The 21,921-nt window shown below is 35.7% G+C and overlaps 1 protein-coding gene across 26 annotated transcripts in view; it reads left to right on the top strand.

Moving 5' to 3' along the window:
* Positions 1-21,921, top strand: part of LOC121382870 (zinc finger and SCAN domain-containing protein 10-like) — a 110,648-nt gene that overhangs the window by 26,557 nt on the left and 62,170 nt on the right. The window contains exons 5-6 of one of the 26 annotated variants that reach the window (XR_005959229.1): positions 9,952-10,479; positions 11,288-11,389. The exons of 13 other annotated variants lie outside the window; for them this stretch is intronic. Coding sequence is in view for 11 of the 13 variants with exons in the window: in XM_041512514.1 (XP_041368448.1) it covers positions 14,475-14,757 (283 nt within the window). In the remaining 2 variants the exon portion in view is untranslated. 12 more of the 26 variants (XR_005959228.1, XM_041512531.1, XM_041512523.1 and 9 more) reach the window with 12 other exon arrangements.

The raw sequence follows: 21,921 nt of genomic DNA, 5'->3' as shown, positions 1-21,921 counted from the left end.
AATGGAAAAATGACAGAATACCTTATAGCTTACAGCTGTCTGCTGTTATATTCACATTATATTGTTTTGGGTAGTGCTGTTTGTTTCTGTTTTGGTAGACTGCAGGTGCAAACAATTGTTGAGGTGAAAGTAACAAAAATAATATTGTCTTAATTAATTTAAATAGTAATGCAGTAGTAGGACTTGTTATGGTAAATTAAAAAAAAAAAATTAAACATTCATTTGAGTAGGAAATTTATATATATAATTTATTTCCTTTTTTCAATCTTGGGGCCCCAAGAATTGAAAATAGATATAATCATTCATGGGTTATGCAAAGACTAATTCAGGTAACCCATTTTTTGATGTGTGAATTGAAAACTAGACTTAAAGTGCAAGTAACGCATGATCCAAACTATCATTGACACAAGTTTCAGACCTGAATATCAACATGGTGATCATATTATTCCTCCATTAGATGCAGTTTAGTTGAGGAAGTTTGTTGAATACTTGAAAAACAAACATCTTACATAGACGTTTGCTGGGTACATCATAAGCTCAGCTGATCCAAATGCTTGATTTGCAACAGGTGTTTTACAGTGTGTTGTAGAGAGTAAATTGTTTTGTCGCAAATTTAATAGACATTTAAGTATGACTGAAATACTACGTCTAGTTGAAATTGATGTGTCTCACTCGTTACCCATGGTATGTTCATTTGGTTCTTACATGCATGTGTGTGAATTACACATTATTTTGCAAGCTAATTACAGCCAAATTTTTAATGATATCGACAATTTTATTTTGTTTTCAGATTGCCTGGACATTCCAAGAAAAATGCACTTACATCCAAAACGTATCCATATTGTCATGTTTGTGCGATTTGTAACAAGAGCTTCACGTTCTTCCACAACCTTGTACGCCACAGGAAAAGTGTCCATGAGAGAATTGTTTTCTCATGCAAAACGTGTGGACAAACTTTTAATCGCAAAGATAATCTTAATCAGCATTGTAAACTGAATGGTCATACCTTGTGACATTAACTGTGGTTAAATTATATAAATATAACTTGTGCATCAAAATGATGTGCTGCTCTTGTCTGCTGAGAGTGTAAAAATGGAATCACTTTATTTTTGTGTTGATGGAACTTCATCCTCAGACATTGGTTGCACTAACTGATCAGTCATAAAATTAGTTGCAATATAAATGAATTTACATAGGATTTGATTTATTGGACTTTGTACCTCGCTGTGGTCACCATGATAAACGCTGCGAACATTGCTGATTTGATCTTTGATACCTACTAATATTCTTTATGTATACATTGAAAACTACAAATTTCATATTATGATTCAGGTCTAAAATATCAATTATTATAAATCAAATAGTTTTTAATATATTTTCCTGTAAGCTCATTTCGGTTAACATGATACTTGAATTATCTGGTTTTAACTGGAGTAGTGTAGAGAAATCATTGCTGAGAGAGAGAAAAAGAGAGAGATGGAGAGAGAAACAGAGAGAGAGAATGAATATGTTGAGATTTAGCTGAAATATATTGTGGTCATCTGAGAGAGGGGGAGAAAAAGGTACAGAGAGAGATGGAGAGAGAATGAATGTTACGATTTAGCTGAAATATATTGTGGTCATCTGAGAGACGATGGAGAGAATAAATGTGTTACAATTTAGCTGAAATATATTGTGATCATCTGCTGCCAACTCAAAAGCGAAGAATTGGTTTTTATATGATGTTTTGTGTGTGTGTGCTGTGAACACCTGTTTGTATACAGTATGTGTAGATGTTATATTGATCGACAGTTGTTTTATTGATTCACTTTGACTTAAGTCAAAAGGCAAGATATAGGTATTACTTTTCTAATGGCAACATGACTAATAATAAAATTAACAAACCATGAACCTGGAATTTTGCCCATCCGTTGAAAAGGACTCCAGGCCTATGTTTTCCGTCTTAAGAGGGGTGGGATGTAGCCCAGTGGTAAAGTGCTCACTTGATGCGCGGTCGGTTTGGGATCAATTCCCGTCAATAAGCCCATTGGGCTATTTCTCGCTCCAGCAAGTGCACCACGTCAAAGGCCATGTTATGTGCTATCCTGTGTGTGGGATGTTGCATATAAAAGATCCCTTGCTACTAATCGAAATCAGTACCCCATGAAGTGGTGATAGCGGGTTTCCTCCCTCAGTATCTATGTGGTTCTTAACCATATGTCCGATGCCATATAACCGGAAATAAAATGTGTTGAGTGCATCATTAAATAAACACATTTCCTTCCTTCCCTCTTAAGATCCTGTTTCAAGGATCCTTCAGCACTTTTATCTAGAAGAGCTTTTGCCAGAAAGTACTGATGGTAAAATTACATACATGTACAATAAACTCTTGGCAATTAATGCATGTGTCAGTCATCCATTTTTTCTCATGCTTACATCCACTGAAGGTTCAAACATGACTGTCTTGGGCACATTATCCGAGATTCCCTGGTGGATGTATCCAAGACAAATGTCTGTGTGACATTGTAAAGTTTACATAAATCACAGTAAGGGAACTGCTGTTCAAATTGTGTATGAAATACAGGGTCACATTCCAAAACATTTCAAACCCATATCCACTCAGTGAAGGGCACTATAGTCTGTTTTAGTTTTATTAGGTACCAACAAATTGTTGGGAGAAAGCCTAAGTGTTCTGCTGATAACCCAAGAATTTGCTAAATGGATTGTGATTTTTGGTTATGAAATACCACAACTCCAGAACCACAGCTACCTTGGTGATGGATCTGCTATTTCCTCTTTACCCCATCCAGGTACATTCAAACTCTCAACTGTTCCAGTTTATACATGAACATTTCCAAGAATCTTCTGACGTGGTTGTAAATGTTCACCGGCTATCCTCATTATAGGCTTACAGTGACCAGTGACTGATGGAAATGTTGCTAGCTGTTCCAAACTAATGGTGCATTAAAAACAAGCTGGGGCCGTAATCTCAATCTCTGGAAAAGATTGCAAATATATTACAAGTCATTAATGCCATGCTTAAGTGGATTTGTGCTAAGACCTACTATGCTCATGAATCATGGATTATCAACACCCTAAGTAAGAGCATTGATAGCCACATTGTCTTTACATTGTACTATACTTGTAATAGATGTCCCAACAGAGGACTGACTGTTGTTGCCATTCTCTTGGACTTTGGTGACCTAGACATTGGTTGACATGGGTTAGCTCTGTTTAGTCTGTTGACTATGGTGGACTGCATCTAGAGATATGCATCTCATTTACATTTGACTTTATCCTAACCAAGTATAACATTCTTGTTGGGAACAATACTTGTTTGGTTAACTAGTTGGTTGTAAATTTGATCATCAACACCAAACTTTATCATGATGACCCTTTTGCCAAGCTGTTTAATGCTGCACTAAGAAATCCAAGATAATTTTTCTCGTCATAAATACTTGAAATATGACCCGTGAAGTATAGCCATTACATTGCCTGTTGGAATGTCTTGACCAAACCATTGGAATTGGAGGAGGGAGTGTGTTGAACATATGTAAGATGCCAGCTTTTAAAAGTACTCATGATTAGAGAAAATTATCAGGGGTTTTTTGTTGTTGTTTTGGGTTGTTTTTTGTGTTTTTTTAAGTTTTAGGTCGTGCTTTTTAGTAGTGTCTAAATGAGTCTGGTTAGAATTAACATGATAAATTAAGGTACTGATACGACTTTCAAACTAACTTGGTTTTAAAGGTCTTGTTCTTGGATTTATTCGTTTTTAAATTCAAGTTTTTGTAAGTAGATATTGTTGTTTTTATATAAGCGGAATATGAAACTTTTCTTAAGCAGTGGCAGCAATACCAAATTTTGCTTTCCTATCTGCAGATGCTGCACAGAGATTCTCTAATAGTTTCATGTACATTGTACATACAGGTATTCGATTTTTTAGTTGAGTATCTATTTCCTTTTCAGACAATCGGTTGCTGCCGAGACGAGAAACATTCAACTCATTGAAAAGAGACGTACTACAAATAGTTGTCCCCACTGCAACAATGTTTACAGTCAACGATCTACCCTTGTACGCCATATTAAGTCTGTGCATGAAAAAGTTAAATTCATGTGCCCACTCTGTTCAAAAGTTTTTCAGAGGAAAGACAGTATTCTGCGCCATTTTGCCACATGTACTTGCATTATTAAAAATTCAAAAACACCTGTCCCAGACGAGGAGTCACCATAACTGTAAATAGTATTTGACTTGGTGGACATCTCTGGATTTGTTGAGAAATTGTTCTGTACTAAATTCTGGAATCTCAAACTGTTGGTGAGAAAAAAAAAATGTATTTAAAATAGGCTTTTTCTTTTTTCTTTTTTTCTTTTTTTTCTTTTTTTTTGTAAATGCTTTATTACAATTTTAACAAATGAAATTAAATTGTATTTAAAAAAACAAAATTGTACAAGTTATCCCAGGCTTGTCTGCTTGCCCAGGATAAGCATGATTCAGAGTTAGACAAGTAAAATGAAAATATCTGACTGGATAAGTCAACTGAAATCACATTATTTATTCATTAATCTGATGTTGTGATATGTTAGGACCGTTTTAGTAGTCCCCTACTAGTCCAACCTATAGGTTTCGTCTCCATTCTTCTGTCTGTTGTGAGTGAAACATAGCCCAGTGGTAAACCACTCGCTTTATGCACGATCGCTTTGGGATCAATCTTCGTCGATGGGCCTATTAGACTACCTCATTCCAGCCAGTGCACATTGACTGGTGTATCAAAGGCCATGTTATATGCTATGCTGTCTGTGGGATGGTGCATATAAAAGATCCCTTGCTACTAATGGAAAAATGTAGCAGGTTTCGTCTCTAAGACTACATGTAAAAATTGCTAAATGTTTGACATCCGATAGCTGATGATTAATAAATCGATGTGATCTAGTGGTGTTGTTAAACAATTCAAACTTTAATTTTTTCTGTCTGTCTTTCTATCCCACATTGTTTTCTGGACTCTTTCAAAGTGGTTCAATATATTGAGCTAAAATTATGTGTAGCCTTGCCATTTGCATTTACAGATTTAGTAGGTAGGGACATTTTTTACGCCTTGTAAAGTTGTAGGGGACATGTTTTGTTTTAGCAGTACCTTCAGAATGCTTGTCATAATTGGGTTTTTCAATCTAACCAGACAACTTAAATATTGCTCTTTTTTTTTTGTCTTAACAGGACAAATTAAATATTGATTGACTTAATAGAAACATTTGGGTGGACAAGCATGTTTTATGTGTTGTTTGTTTCCTTCACGTGTCCTCCCAGGGACGCTCCTGTATTCTTACCTTTGATATTAATCTTTTCTTTCCATATTATTTAATACTCTACAGGAGCAAATTAAGTTAATTGTAAAACAGTAGTTTTATCACCCTCAGGATGTTTACACAGAAAGAGTACAATTTACTTAAAAAACATTTCATGTAAAAAAAAAAAAAAAAAAAAAAAGAACATTGAATAAACTTATACGTATGTCAGCATTATGATTTGAAATGCAATATTGGTAAACACATACGTCAGAGAAATGAAAACCCGAAATTTCAGTACAACTGAAAAACTTTGTCTGGTAAAAAGGTCATATTTATGTATACATAAAGCTACATATTAAAGCTGTGAAAAGTTTTCTGGATTTCATTGTTCAATGTTATTTTCATTCTGGATAATGTGATATTCAGTGTATGAATAAATACTAAGTTTTTGCATATGATAAAAACAGTTACCTTCTGCTTGTCTACCTCTAATGGGTGCATAGAACAAAGATTGACTGAAAGTTCCTTGTATACTCAGACTTGTGCCTGCAGAGGGCACTGATAATTTTAGATATTGTGACGGGAGAATGTTCAGTTTTTTAGTTTAGTATCTATTTCCTTTTCAGACAATTGACTGCTGCTGAGATGAGAAAAATTCAACTTCTTGAAAGGAAAAGCTCATCATATAGTTGTCCCAACTGTGACAATGTTTACAGTCAGCGATCTAACCTAATGCGTCATGTTAGATCTGCACATGAACAAGTTAAATTCATATGCCCACTCTGTTCAAAGGCTTTTAAGAGGAAGGACAGTATTGTTCGCTATTTCGACTCGTGCAGTTGTGTTGTTAAAATCTCAAAAACATCTGTCCCAGACACAGAGTCACCCAAATTGTAATGCGCATATCACTTGATTTGTTTTTGTTAAAGAGAGACACCTGAGTTTGCATCAGTGTAAGATGTTTCCGACTAATATCATTTTATAACAACTAGTATTGTATGGGTAGAATATCAGGGTCTGTATTTCAGACAATAGAAAATATATATATATTAGGAAATAAAAAGAAGTTTGACCTAGTTTGACCAGGAACATATTTAATGTACAGCTGCTAATAGTTAATGCAGAAAAATGTATATAATATGTAATTAAAATTGTTACAATGTCTCTCTTGGTAAATCATCTTAACATTTGCAACGAAACTCAAGACAGTTCCTTTAATTGTGAAATCAGATGTCTTAACAGCTAAACTACCACTGAACTACAACTATTGGTAAGGAAAAAAAAACAAAATAGTTTGTGGAAAAACTGCTGAATACTTACATGTATGTATTTTGGTAAAAAAAATTAACAGATCAAAGTTTATTTCTTATTAAAAAGTGATGTTGAGAGAAGGGCTTGTCACTGTATCATTTTGACACATGTACAGACCATACATGGTGTGTGGGTGGGGTGGGGTGAAATGTTAACATCTTAATCAGTGAGCTCTAGTGGTGTTGTTAAACAAACCAAACTTTAACTTTACCTACAAAACATTTCTTTTCATTTCTTATAGAAGAATGTCTTTGAAATAAGCTGTGGTTAATAGGTTATGTGACACTTCACGGTCATAACCGATTTGGTTACTATTCTAGTTCCGAAGTTTCAACTACAAGGCACCACTTTTTATATTTGCCTGTTGCATCTTAACAAAACTCATAGACCGTGTGAGTGCCCCCCCATAATAAATTATGGCTTCACCAGTGGATTCAGCTGAATTGAGTGCTACATTAACACCACAAAACATTTACACTGAACAATATCTTTGTGGCATGTGTTTATGGCCACTTGAAAACAATATTAAAATAAGACTTTTTCTAAAAGAATGGAACATATACTAGTCACAACAAGTTGAGGGCTGGTATGAAATTTTACCTTACTTCTTTAAAAAATAAAAATAAAATTAGGGGCACTGATAGGTAATAAAAAGTAGGTTACAGACTTTAATAAAGCATTTTAAATTGCATACACGTGAGCCTTTTACTCACAGCTTGTTTGGTTGTCGGTGGAAAGCGTATGGCAAGTGCATAATAAAAAATCCAAGATTTTAAAAACTTTCTGACAAGCTGAGCACCTGCCTGAAAACTGCATGGTGCACGTGGAACTTTTTTTTTTTATGTTAGCACTTTTCATGTTTGATTAGGGTTGGGAGGGTTTAAATATCTTTTCAATCTGACTTTGGTTAATCATGCCACCAAAATATGAACATTCTGGACTGGTCGAGCCCTGCCATGTTTTTAATGATAGCATATCCATGAAACAAGTAGCGAGATTCCTGCAAGTGAGCCAGCCATTTGGTTACCCATTAACAGCAAGGGTGTTGCAATACCACTGGCACAGTGAATAGGCTACCCCTCTCAGATACAGTGTCCATGTGGTCCTGAATGTCATGTGACTAGTATACTTGACCAAACTATTTGGTCATTATAGATGGGTGCATTTGGATGTTTAATTTACACAAGATGAAATCCTGCAGTTTTTAGGACCATATAAGGATTGTCTGTAATTTCTTTTACGTTCCATCGGGGTATGAACAAAAAAATCATCTGCAAACTTTGAATCTCCGCATGTACCTATCTTTATCCATTCAAATCAATCTATTGCATTTGAATAAAACTAATCTCGTAATCTATTGTACGAAGGTACGTATATGTTGAAGTTGAAGTCACATAATTGTAAATAAATGACACTTTGAAATTCAGAATGTTTTGGGTGTTAGTTTTTACTTCTGTAATTAAGTTTACTTTCTGTAATTAAGTTTAAAATTTTTTTTGCCGTTTTCCTTAAAAGTTATGTGTATTTATGTAATATACTTGTTTGAAATGAAATAAAAAGGTGAAGTAACTTTGTAGCTATTTTGTCATCTTTATAGAACATAATTACATTTAAATACAACCACAGTGCTGTATTTTAACTATTTATCAACAAGTGTCTTTTGTATGCTATACATTGGAATATGAAGATACAAGCTTATTTAAGTGACGGTCAAGGTTGAACTGGGAGATCTTTGTGAGTAAAACGTTTAGATTACAGCCTACACATGCACTTGTATATGTTGATTAAAATCATGAAATGGTGCTTGAAAACATTAGACAAAAAAACCCAAAGTCTTATTACATTCAGTTTGATATTACCTTTACTTAGTTATGAATTTTACAGTCATTTTAGGAGAACTGATTACTACTGATATGTGTTCTGTATCGAACAGTAGGATGCAATACTTGCCATGCAATGGAAGTGATGAATGTGCATCAGCAGTTGCCCCTAATGAGCCATGCTATGCGACACAATTCTAAAGGATATTCATGTTCTGTTTGCAGACTTCATCGAGCGGGATCCTGGTCTAAGTGTCATAGCAAACCTGTTTGTGTTGAGTGCAACCGATCTTTTGGACTTGCAAAAGATCTTCTTAGACATTTCAGAAGTGTGCATCAAAAACTGCGTGCCATTTGTGATGGCTGTGGCAAGTCGTTCAACAGAAAGGATGCTCTTGCTCGACACATTGCCAAACAGATTTGTCCAGCATTCAGGAATCAAGAACTGATGTTTTAATTACACACTAACAGTATGCTCTGTGTACATAATTCAAGTTGATGAATGTGGCCATGTTTGGGTTTTTTCAAGATTTTCTTTGAACTCTTGTCTAACTTTAAAAGTAGTTAAAACTGTTTGTAAATTAATAATCCCGAAAGCAAAGGAATATAAGTTTAAAGACACTTCGGTACATTTTACACTACAACTACTTGGTTCATAGAAGAAACCAGTTGCCACAAAGGCTACTAAAGATAACACAGCAAAGGATCTTTTATATGTACTTTCCCATGGACAGAATGATACATACCACAGATTTTCGTGTACCAGTTGTGGGGCAATGGTTTAAATGTGGGGTTGGGAGTGGGGAACCTGAGGGCAATTGACCCTTGACACACCTGGTGAACACCACCATTGAGCTACATCCACCGTCCAAGATTGTAAGAAACTATGTTGAATATGTTTTACAGAACTGTTGGATGTTCATGTTAATTATTTAGCATGCGATAAAATCGTGCTGTGAGAACACCTAAATCAGAACAACTTTAGTTCTTTTTGTAGGGCCTAAAAAAATCTGTGTGACTAATCGCATAATGAGAACACCACTGAACCGTGTTAAGTAACAGTTGGCTGGTGTTGTGAAAAAGCTTCCATTAGATATTATGTTCTGTATTTTTCGAAGGGACCCTGCTAGGCAAGTTTGACAGTCTTTCTTATTTTGTTTACAGAGTGAGCGGCAGGATGATTCCAATCTCAGGACCGGTCAAACCTGTATGCTTTCAGTGCAACCAAACATTTGGACTTAATAAAGATCTTGTTAGACATTATAGGAGTGTGCATGAGAAATTGCAAGTGTCGTGTCCAAGATGTGGAAAGCAGTTTGTGCGAAAAGACAGCCTAATGAGACACTTTAAAACGATTACTTGTCAAGTATTCAATGACACCACCACAGACGTACAACATTAATATAATAATGGACATACTGTTGTATATAAGACGTTCTTAACTTTTAATTTTGGCATTTCTCTGTGTGTGATGCAGTGCTTGAATTGTTGTGTTTTCATAGTTGAGCTACATGCAGCATACACATCCTTTGTATGACTTGGTACTTTTCTGTTCCAGAGTGTGTGGCCAGAAGTACACCCGGTCTGCGGGGCAGCCAGGCAGGCATGTCTGTCCTGAATGTGGGAAACGCTTTGTGTGGCGTTGCCATATGTGGAGACACTATAAAACACTACACCGAGGTTGCAACATTGCCTGTCCACTTTGTGGGAAAATATTTTCTCGAAAAGATAACATGGATCAACATCTCCGACATGGTCGATGTCGAAAACTCAAGCAGAGGGATAATTTTTGAGAATTGTGATGTTTGAAATCATGAAGAAATTATTTTGTTTAGTATTGCATGGACTACTGTTTCAGTTGTTGTGGACACTGACATTAAGTTATGAAATTAATGCATGGCTGTTGTGAGATTAAAAACCAAAATTAAGTAAATACAGTTTTTCTGTGCAGTTCAACTAATGGGCCCATTAAATTGTGCGTTGATAGTGCGTCTTCGTTCATGGAAGGATATTTACATGTTCAGAGTGATACTGTGTACACATGGATACAGTTTCTCCTCCCCTCTACAACATAAATATGAATCGAGTACATAATTGCCTTATTGGTTCACAATTTGCATTGAGTAATATGTATCTTGGAAGTAGCTTACATTTTAATATCTATCTATCTATCAAATGACATTCTTTCTATGAAAACCTATTATGCTTAAATTCAATTCCATATTGCATTGAGCAGGTAATCTGGTTACGGTCATAATTTATATCTTGAAACATGCATACATAACAATACATAGATATCTTATAAGGTATTTCATACAGTAGAAATACATATTGCTTAAATTGAATTCTTTACTGTGGATTATTCATTACAAGCACACAAATTGTGTATTACATGGATTGAAGTATTGTTACTGATTTTATTTCTTGCTAACACGTGATGAATTTTTGATACATTTATTTTTACTCTTTACATTTAGACCAATCTGTTGATTTTTAGTAGTTTAAACTTACATGGTAAAACTTACATTTGTATTGGGAACCCTTGATCTGCATTTTTCACTTTCTCAAAAACAGTTGAATGCATCATGGAGACTTAACAAAAAATATAGCTAACACCTGTGAGAAGGAAAAAGTAAAATCTATTCATAAAGGTTGGGTGATTTTTTGTGTGCTTTTTTGGGGGGTGTGGCGGGGGTCCTGGGTTTTTTGTTTTGTTTTGTTTTCTGTTGCTTTTTTTTTTTGGGGGGGGGGGGGTGTGGTGGTTGTGTTTTTGGGTTGTTGTTTTTTTGGTTGTAATTTGACATTGGCTTTCTATACACTTTGGCATATTGTTGCACACATAAAGCTTGAAAAGCGGCAAGCAATCTGATGACTTTGTGATGTTTCCTTTCCAGCCAATTTGACTGCGCTGACCCTGGCACGGCAGTAGCCTCCGGCCTCGGACCTTCACCGGTATCGTGTGATGTGTGTCGACAGCAGTTCACATACACTTACAATCTGTACAGACACATACGCAGCGTTCACCAAAAACAGAAATACTCCTGTCACCTGTGTGGCAAAGTGTTCTCACGCCAGGACAAGTTACATTCTCATGGGAAATTATGTAGGAGTCTAGGCGACATTAGCTGAAAGTACGTTTCTGTGTGTACAGAATTAAGTCTCAGAACGAGTGATGGATGACTTTTATTTGATAAAATATTCTGTTTAGATTATTTTTTTTTAAAGGATCTGTGAAAAAAGTGTATATATCAGATCTTGGGGACATTGGATGCATGTCCAAAACAGTACTATATGACCAAAGCAAAATAATTTATATAGAGAATAACTAGTTGATGACATAGGATAAATTGTCTTTATTCTGTGAGGGTAAAAATGGGAAATTTCCTGTTTGTCCTAAACAGTATAAAGTCTATACCCTACATCATTAACTAGTTATTATTTTTATCATAATCGGCCGATAGAAATAGTTGTTGCAGGATACAAGTGTTTCTATCTTCTCGGTCAATTTTTTTGTTTTTACCTTTTAACCCTAGGCAGGCAGATGACTATTTAGTGTCAGTGTTTTAGTATTCTCGCTGAGTGAAAATTGTTAAAATCAAATCCCCAACATATACATGTAATCTGCTGATTTTTTATTTTATTATTATTTTAATTTTTGCACCCATTTGTATACCATAAAACTTGGCTGGCTTTCAAAACAGTAGAAAATAGGAAATTGGTATCACTATTAGCTTGGTTTTAATATGATTTTATTGGTATGAAATACACATTTTAAATAATACACTGATGGATGGAAATAGAACACGTGAATAGTAATGACGAATATCGACTACATCCAAAAAACTCCTCCACTTATAACTATCAGTAAGTTAATCATGTTGCTAGCAGTCGGTCCCACAGTATTGGCATTCAATCCCACTTTACATCACTGTATTTTACACAGTCATGACTACTCGAGCAGTGAAATAAATTCAGTCCATAATATATTATGTTCCCTTGTGCTTTTTCCATCAGTATATCTGTGGTGTAGATTTGTTGTAATTTATTTTATCACATTGGCTGTTTGGAATTTTACAGGTAGTTGATAATCTTTTATGCACATGAATTTTATTTGTTTCAAATGACATTCAGCAATTTGTATTAACATGTAAATAATTAATTTAACTGATTTACTATGATGAAATTACTATAGTCAAGTCTAATTGTTTGGGAAATGTGTATTTTATGTAATATGCAACACAACACACGCCCTCCCATTTATGTATTGTTGTCATGTTACGTTGGTTACTGTAACAATTAAAGTTTGTGGTATCAATCCAAATGTGTTGAGTTATAAGTTCATATTTACCTAATGGTATATATATATTGATTTTATTTGGAAAAGCTGTTTTGTTTGAAAGTGGGTTTGTTATTTGGATCCATTGAACCAAGTCAGAATGACCAAATGTTTGATATCCAATAGCCTATGAACAATTAATCAGTGTGCTCTAGTAGTGTCGTTAAACAAAACAAACTTTATTATTTGGATCTGCATTTCTGATATGAGACAAATCATATTGAAGAAAGTTTTGGATATACATGTAAGCTTGACGATGTTCTTGTTGTGCAACCATCTAATTGGGGAATAACCGTGACCTGTATCAGTTATTTTTACTGCTGTTAAAATTTGCGACGGTGAAACAACCAGTATATGTCGATAAATTAAAAAACACAGTAGGGTTATCCCTATTCTAATTCAACTGTTTCTTACAAACATGTTGAATTAAAATTAAATTTTATTTACTGAAGCTGTTTAGTCCTTTGCTTATATGCTATAAAGAGGGTGACATTTTAGTACAATGTATGTCGTTACCTCTTTCATTTAGTGTATACGTCTGTTGAGAGAAGAGAATGATGATTTGTATTAGGATCTAGTCGTTGTGGGTTGTGGGTGAGTTTATGATTGTGGTGAACCCAGTACAAGGACGTGACCTGTGATCAGTCGTGTTCTTATTCTTTCAGATGGAACCAGTACAGGAATCAGCCAGACACCATTAACACTCCTCAGTCACAATCACACACTCGTAAAAGGATATCCTGTACTATATGCGGTTCTCCGTTTTCACGGAAATATGGCCTTGAGAGACATATGGCTTCTGTTCACCTCCGGGCTGTCAAATTTTCCTGTTCGTTATGCAGTAGATGGTATAACCGAAAGGACCAACTCCAGTATCATATCAGAAAAGTCCATCCAGACTTTGTTCCATAGTCGTTTCATTGGTGTGTGTCTAAAATCCTCTGTTTAGGATGTGGTCCGACTCCTATAAATGTACTTAAATTATCTTTGCAGTTTTTAATAATTCTGACATTGTCTCGGACAACATGCATTGGTATCAGTGGTTGCATTATTTCACACAATATGCAAACGTATCTATTGTTACACTGAGAAACCATATATTTTCATTGTAGCGACATGTTTTAACAACTAAAGTGAATAATTATAAAATTTTGAAAAGTAGTGTAAGTACTTTGCATTAGGATGTTTGACATTAAAGCTGCTTACAAGTATATTACTGGGATGTTCATGTCAGACTTGTTCAGACACTGGAAACACTACTTGCTTTTGGTAATACATAATGTTATTAATTGAAAATGGTTGTGTGCTGTGGACAGAACTAGGAACCAGTTTAGACATTGTGCTGTCGTGAAGAGAAAGTGAATGGTGTTTGTTTTAGCTGGATAATGCTATTATTAATACTTGAACAATAACTTTTTTTCAACTACATGAATTTGGACCATAACTATAAAATTGTAAATAGTAGTGTGTTCATATTTGAACTCGTATGCCTGTATCATTGAACAGAATCTCATTTGTGCAAACATGCATTGACTCAAGATCCTTTGTCGATGATGGCATCATTCCCCTCGTGTGACATTCATCGTGAGGCCATTGTTTTCTCCTGCACATACACAGAGGTTCAGTATTACATGAGACCACTTTAGTCCGTGATATATCGTCGGTTAGTCGAGTGGTTTTTAAAAATGTGCTGTAAAGCTCGGTACCATTCACTGTCACATCAAGTCGTCTTTTTCTTTTTTCAGATGGACGCTGAACCGATTTCTACAGAGTAATAGGCATGTTTGCAAGTCCCTTCATGGGCTAACAAAACATGGCAAAAAGCTGCCGTGCAGCATGTGTAGTGAAGTATTTTCGCGTAAATTTACCCTGGCAAGACATTGGGAGAGTGTTCATCTTCGAGTGGCAAACTTTGCTTGTTCACTATGTGGCAAACAGTACACACGAAAGGACAAACTTCAAGACCATGTTAGAAGATTTCATCCTGAACAAAATGTTGATTCAACACGATGGAAAACTACTAATTAGCAGAAATGATAAATCGAGATGGTTGTGGTGGTGGTGGTGGTGGTTAATAAATGTTTATAGATACTTTTGTATTGTAATGTAACCAGTTAGTTAATTGTTATTGGTGGACTGACGTCACTTTGCTGATAACATATTTATCATATAGTTATTGGTGTTGGGAATCAGCTGTACTTTCATTGGTTTCACAGGGCGGGACTTAGCTCAGTGGTACAGCGCTCGCTCGATGCGTGGTCGGTCTGGGATCGATCCTTGTCGTTGGGCCCATTGGGCTGTTTCTCGTCACAGCCAGTGCACCACGACTGGTATATCAATGGCTGTGGTATGTACTATCCTGTCTGGGATGGTGCATATAAAAGATCCGTTGCTGCTAATCAGAAAGAGTAGCCCATGAAGGATTTCAAGTGTTTGGACTATGCTGTGCACCTATTGTTGTTCACTGGAATAGACCCTATACTAATCACTAATTTTATATTTATTACCTGTTTAATATATATATGTTTTCTTTGTGTACCCGAAAACCCCCCAGACACCAGCATATTTACATCAATTCTAGCATTTGAACTGTTTGAACAATTACACTTTAACATTTACTGTGACAGGATTGCAAATGTTTATAATTGATCATCATCACATCGGTAGAGCCAAACAGATCAAGTTTCGATTATAATCGGTTATTGGAACATAAGTGGTAGTTATAGTCATTCAAAATCTGATGTGTGATGAGTTTGTAGTGGCAACACAGGCAGTTTTGTTTGGGCTTTGGACATTTTGTCAAATTACTGGCTTCGTTGTGAGAATGCTGTTGTACTTCTGTAGAATATTTGTTTTAAGGTGTGTGTGTGTATTGAGTCCAAGTGTTTCTGCTAGACCAGCAGTGCATTAAAATATGCATTATGTGTATGTATGTGTTGACTGCTGTCTATATATGATGGTTACATGTTGATAACAATAAATATGTTTTATTTACTGTTAAGACTTGTTTATTTTTGCTAAACGTAGTTTGCTATGCATCTGTTACTTTGCATTGATATAAATTTGCTTTCGTCTATCATTATACATTCGAAAGATTTTTTATGCTGATGGTACTCGAAACTAAATTTTACTTCAGTCGTTTTAAATATTTCATACCGTATATTGCCGTGTATTAGCCGACTCCTTGTATAAGCCGACCTCTTAGTTTGATCCTAAATATCAAGTACAAAATCATCGGCCTCGTGTATAAGCCGGAGGCATCTTTTGTCCAGTTGTACATTGTATTGGTTTCAATAATACTGTCAACAGATAGATAGTCTTGTGCCTTTATTTTTCATTGTATTTTTTCCCCTTTAATTATAACAAACAAGGTAATCGTCATCTCAATGCTAACGTCTTCCATGCCGTGCAAAAATAATTTAGCACCAATAAATCATAACAGGAAAATAAACAATTCAAGCTGTAACAACATATCATTGCACATAAGTAATTAAATTATTCACTAGACAGCAAATAATAAACTCATTAAGGCATGTTTAATCCCTGTTTTCCCCTCCACACACAAAAACGATTCTGCGGTCCATGGCTGTTGTTTACACGAAATTGTGTAATCCAATCAAATAAGAGCTTACAAAATGGTATAAACAGAGGTGTCAAACAAAGATGGCGGAACACATTTTTACCATTGAAATGACAATTTTATTTATTCATCAAACTATTAATGCATTCAAGAACAAAAAACTACATAATATTGCATGATGGGGTGTATTATTTATACTGTGCACAAATTATTGTTAAATAAGCTGTGAAAGGGTCTGATCAAAATTTGTTAGTCGGGGTCGGGAGTGTTTTCGATCAGAATTTTATGAACCAATTTGTTGCCTCCGTGTATAAGCCGACTCTCTTCTTTTGGAAAGTATTTCTAGACTTCAAAAGTCGGCTAATACACGGCAATATACGGTAGTTATTTTAACTGGAAATATACTAAGCTGTGCTTAAATTTACAAATTGGACTGCATGCATTTTGTACTGCATTAGAATCACAACTCGGGGTTGAGTGGGGAGGTCACAAACAGTCTTTCCTAGTTAAACAATTGTTATATGGCCTTGGTAAAGTTCTTGTTTTATTTGATTTGGCCAGAATATTGTATTATCCATGAATCTGCTGAATTGACCTTGGATTCTGTCCTCAGTCAACTCATTTCATGTATGCATAGGACAATATGTAGTTGTCTTGTCGTTTATGCAAAGAAACGCTTTAACGCTTTAAGTAGGAGTTGCTAAGTCGACAGTAGCGAAGAGTGATCACAGTACTGTTCTTCTTCTTTCAGGTGGACCCAGAACAGATCTCCACCAAGCAAACGTCAGTCCTTAACAAACACAAACAAAATACCTTGTAGTGCGTGTGACACGCTATTTTCTCGTAAATACGACCTTAACCGACACTGGAGATCTATCCACCTGCGGGTGTATACGTTTCGTTGTCCTCTGTGCCCAAGACAGTTCACTAGAAAAGATAAACTTGGTGACCATGTTAGGAGATGCCATCCATCCGATAGTGATTAAAAACCACGTAAGCACATTTCTGTTTGTGTGTGCTCCTCGGTTTTCAAGTAGTGAGGGTCAAACATTAGTCAGATTTATTGCAAGATTTGATTGATTCATTTATTCATTTCAACTTATTTTTGTGCTTATATCCAATTGAGGTTCAAGCATGCTGTCCTGGGCACTCACCTCGGCTATTTGTGCTGTCTGTCTAGGACAGTGGGTTAGATGTTAGTGGTTAGTGAGAGAAGAGGGTGTAGTGGTCTTACACCTATACATTGAGTTGTTAAAACTCGCTCTGGGTGTGAGTGGGTACCGGGCTCAGAACCCAGTACCTACCAGCCTTATGTCTATGGCTTGAGAGAGAGAAAGAATGAGAGTGAGAGTAAGATGAATGAATGTTTTACAACACTAGGTGTTTGACAAATGTTTGAGAAAGTCACTAGCCCATACAGAATCTTTGACTATGTACTATAATCATATAGTTGACCACAAATTTACTGGCCGGGACCGAGGGCTAGTGGATTTGATGAACCCTGCAACATCCAGAATTAATTTCAAAGCATCAACTGTTGAGTGCCAGAGTGAAGAAACAAGTCAATGAAATTGTTTTTGATTTTTTAAAAACATTATCTTATGCCGTGTTCGCCATTTTCTTGAAAAGCCTCCACAAGAATGTTGCCAGCCCTGCACCATGTTGAGGAGTAGCACTCGTTGACTTTCAATCCGTGAAAATAACACGTCCGACCAGAAGGGTTCATACCATTATTTTAGAGATTAATTGACTCCATCATAATTTTATGTGGTCATGTGGGATAGAAAAAGTACACTCGAGATGGTGGAAATTTCGACAAGTCTTGCCGAGTTTCAGGGTCGAAATTTACACCACCAAAGGTGTACTTTTTCTGTCCCATATGACGCATATGATGTAGTCTTTTTCTCCCATCAATTCGATAAATAAACCATTATTTTACACGAACAAACAAAGATAACTGAAAAAGTAACTTCTTTATTTGACCGCTTGCGTTCTCATAATGTGTTAACCATTATCCCAGCAAACAAGTGCTGCACTCTCCTCCACCAAGAACTGGAAAAGCTAAGAACACAGAAAACATGTGAACTAATAAAACAAACACACAAACCAAGAAAGCAAGATTGACTGTGTACTGCTGTCTAGGAGATGGACTGTGGTGATAGTGCTCAGAGATATGTTACTATTACGAGATTGTGGTGATAGTGGTCAGGGATATATTACTATTACGATGGTGTGCGGTAGCCAACATAGTGCCATAAGTATTGTGTTCACATAGACATACGGGCTCCCATTTTTGTAGGAGGACAGACTGGCTTTTGCCCGAATCTGCATAACAACATGTATCCATATTAGCATTACTGCCAAACAACTACAGTAAAGTACTCTTATAACGAACTGGAAGGGACCATGCTAATTAATTTGTTATACCAGTAGTTCGTTGTACACATTTGCATGAGTTGGTTATCAATGTATAGGGAGATGAAACCTTATGATCAGTTCGTTCTATGCAATACTTCGTTCTAAGCATATTCGTTACTGTATATACGGTTGCAAGCAAATCACTAAGCATTTTTTCATGGATTACAACTAGTTTTGAGGGTTGAATGATGGAAATACATAATAAAAAGGTCTTAGGTTAGCACGTTTTGCCCGAATATCTATCATTTTTGCCCGAATTTGAGGGGGGCAGGGGCAACTGTCCCCTGTTTTGTACACTTATGTGTGTTCTCACAGGGAGATGAACATGTAGTTCTACATTGAGGTTTATTGAGTTCTGTTAGAAGTGACTTTCTCTCAACATTATGTCAAGCCAGATATAAAATAACAAAACGAAAATTGTATTCAATGACTATAGTACATTTAAGGTGGCTGACTATTGATGCCTGTCTGTCTTTGATGGAAGTGTTTTAATATTGAAGTGTTCTGTCCAGGCTAAAACCTGTTTTAGATTTACAATAAAATTATGCCTTGCTTGAATTTTGCAGGTGTCCAGCGCCCTTCGTTTCATCCGTGGGACCTAAATATAGATCAATGGGCCCAATGGACATTGAAACCTACAAACTCATGTTAGGTTGATGGAAGGGACGTTCAATGTACCAGTTGCTATGAGAACAAAGAAAGAGAAAAATGCATGTGTTCGATATTTCAGACATCGCCATCATTTAACTCTGAAAGAAGATATTCTGTTCTTCCATGGAAAACCTGTTGAACTCATACTGGAATAACTTGACATCATGTGCAATGAATGATGCACAGTGATAATGGAATAGAATTTTTTAAGTGTGTCGTTGAACCAGTTTGGAAATCAAGTCGCACTTAATACTCCCAGTCACAAGGAAAACATTAAAAGCATTTACAAATTTGTATATATGTATATATCAAATAAATAAATACTAAATTTTAAATATATATATATGAAATCAGGAAAAAATATCTATACAAATGCCAAACACCGTCTCCTATAACTGGAATAAGTACGCAAGACCAGACCTGGTTCATATGAATGGTTTTGGGAAACGTCTTATACATGTCCACTGTTGAGAGGATCCGACCAAATAGGGTTGTGGGGTGGAGAAGGAAGTTGAAATGTATTCAGGCTGATAACAGACATACATGTATATGTATTGCACATTAATAAAAACAGTGTGAAGACAGTATGTGGTATTGTTGCATCAGAGTGGATGCAGAACTGTGATGATCAAATGTTGGAACATGTCCGGGATGGCAAGCTGCTTGGGAACAAGAAGACCTTTGTAAGGCAAACGTTTGGGGACACAAGATACCTGATGAAAATATACTGGCTAGAGACTTTCAAAACCTATCTTAGCACTACGATATTGTAAAAGTCTTGCAAGTTGTGATGTTACTGCAACACACACCATAGTGAAGTCATAGCTAAGACGGTTTTACAATAGTGTAGCGCTAAGATTGATTTTAAAATATATGGGTCCTGACTTGGAAATAATCTGAAATTATGAAACATTCAGTATGAAGAGTACATAGTATGCCAGTCATATATGACCGTAAACATCGACTTACTGTTCCTAGTGCATAATCCATCACTTGTGGGAGGAGAGGGGGGAGTGTCAATTTTAATAGCAACATTGATTTAAAAGCAACAGAATTATTGGTTATTACTATTGTTGTTAATTTTATCAGTTACATCTATAAATTCTGCAACTATTACCACTGCAGCTGATTCTGTTACTACTGCTGCTAGAACACTTGACATAGATAATTCATTTTAAAATTATATATGTAAATATATGTTTGTAAGTAATGGGTGTGTGCTGAGAGGGTTGTCCTCCATTTTCTCCTGAAACAGTTGTAGAGTGATTTTGAGAAAATCTGGTCTAAAATGTCACAGATTGTGTTTATATAGCACACCACTTATATGATAAGAATTATCATATGTACATATACCGTATTGTCTAGAACTGTATATCAAATAGACTGTTCCATTTGAGATCATATTAAATATATCAGCTTTCTTTCTTTCTGTTTTCTTGATGTTTTATGTATGTTTATTAAAGGTGCAGACCCTAGTTTCAAACCGTGAAAATGGATATTATGTTTGTTTAATCTACAAACCTGTAACACATCTGGATAGCATTACAATATAGTGAAACCGAGTCTGTGATGTTGAAATGGGGAAATGGCCATAAAAATTATACTACAGTTCGTTTCCATAACCGTTACTTCTCAGAGGTATGTGCTTAAAAAAAAAGAGGATTTTATGGTACATGTATTAGAAACATTGGGATGACCAGAAACACTTCAGATGTTTCTGAAACAGATAATCTCAAAAATAAAATTTAAGTAATGTCCCGATTTCAGTTATCAAAAACGGCTCTAATAGTGAAAAATATGTTACAGTGTTTAAAAACAAGCATCTGACACTTCAGCATACTGAACCACAGACTACTAGTGTGCAGATGGAAGGTATCTTGCCTTGTCATCTGTTAGCATAGAAGTCCATCATTTAGTACTGGTCCAAAACTTGACTATAATAACAAAATTTGTCATTTAATTTATTTATTTTTTAAATACATGTACTGATATACTACATTCCACTGATATTTTCGATTTTGCAACTTGATCACCTGTGATTTTAGTTTTTGTCATGTGCATGTGATACACACATCTGACAACTATTCACTGTTTTAAACTGAGTTTAGGAGTCTGGCTACACAATTTACCTGTCTATATCCAGTCAAGGTTCAGACATATCCATCTTTGGCCAAACCTCAGAGAAGGACTATAAATGCAGTTACACACAATGAAATAAGTTTCTTTGATCTGGATCTGTTTCAGTTGCATACATCATCACTAGAGCACATTGATTTATTAATCATCGGCTTTTGGATGTTAAACATTTGGTAATTTTTATATATTATCTTAGAGAGGAAAGCCACTACAATTTTCCGTTAGTAGAAAGGGATCTTTTATATGCACAATCCCACAGACAGGATAGCACATATCACAGCATATACCAGTTGTGGAGCATTGGCTAGAACAGGAAATGGCCCAATGGGCCCACCAACAGGGATAGATCAATCCTAAGACCAACCGCACATCAGGTGAGTGCCAGTCACATATGACGACAGGGTGCT

This window comes from Gigantopelta aegis, chromosome 10 (genome assembly GCF_016097555.1).
Source record: "Gigantopelta aegis isolate Gae_Host chromosome 10, Gae_host_genome, whole genome shotgun sequence".
NCBI lineage: Eukaryota > Metazoa > Mollusca > Gastropoda > Neomphalida > Peltospiridae > Gigantopelta > Gigantopelta aegis.
Note: the sequence above shows the minus strand (reverse complement) of the source record. Positions and strands in the feature narration are given on the sequence as shown.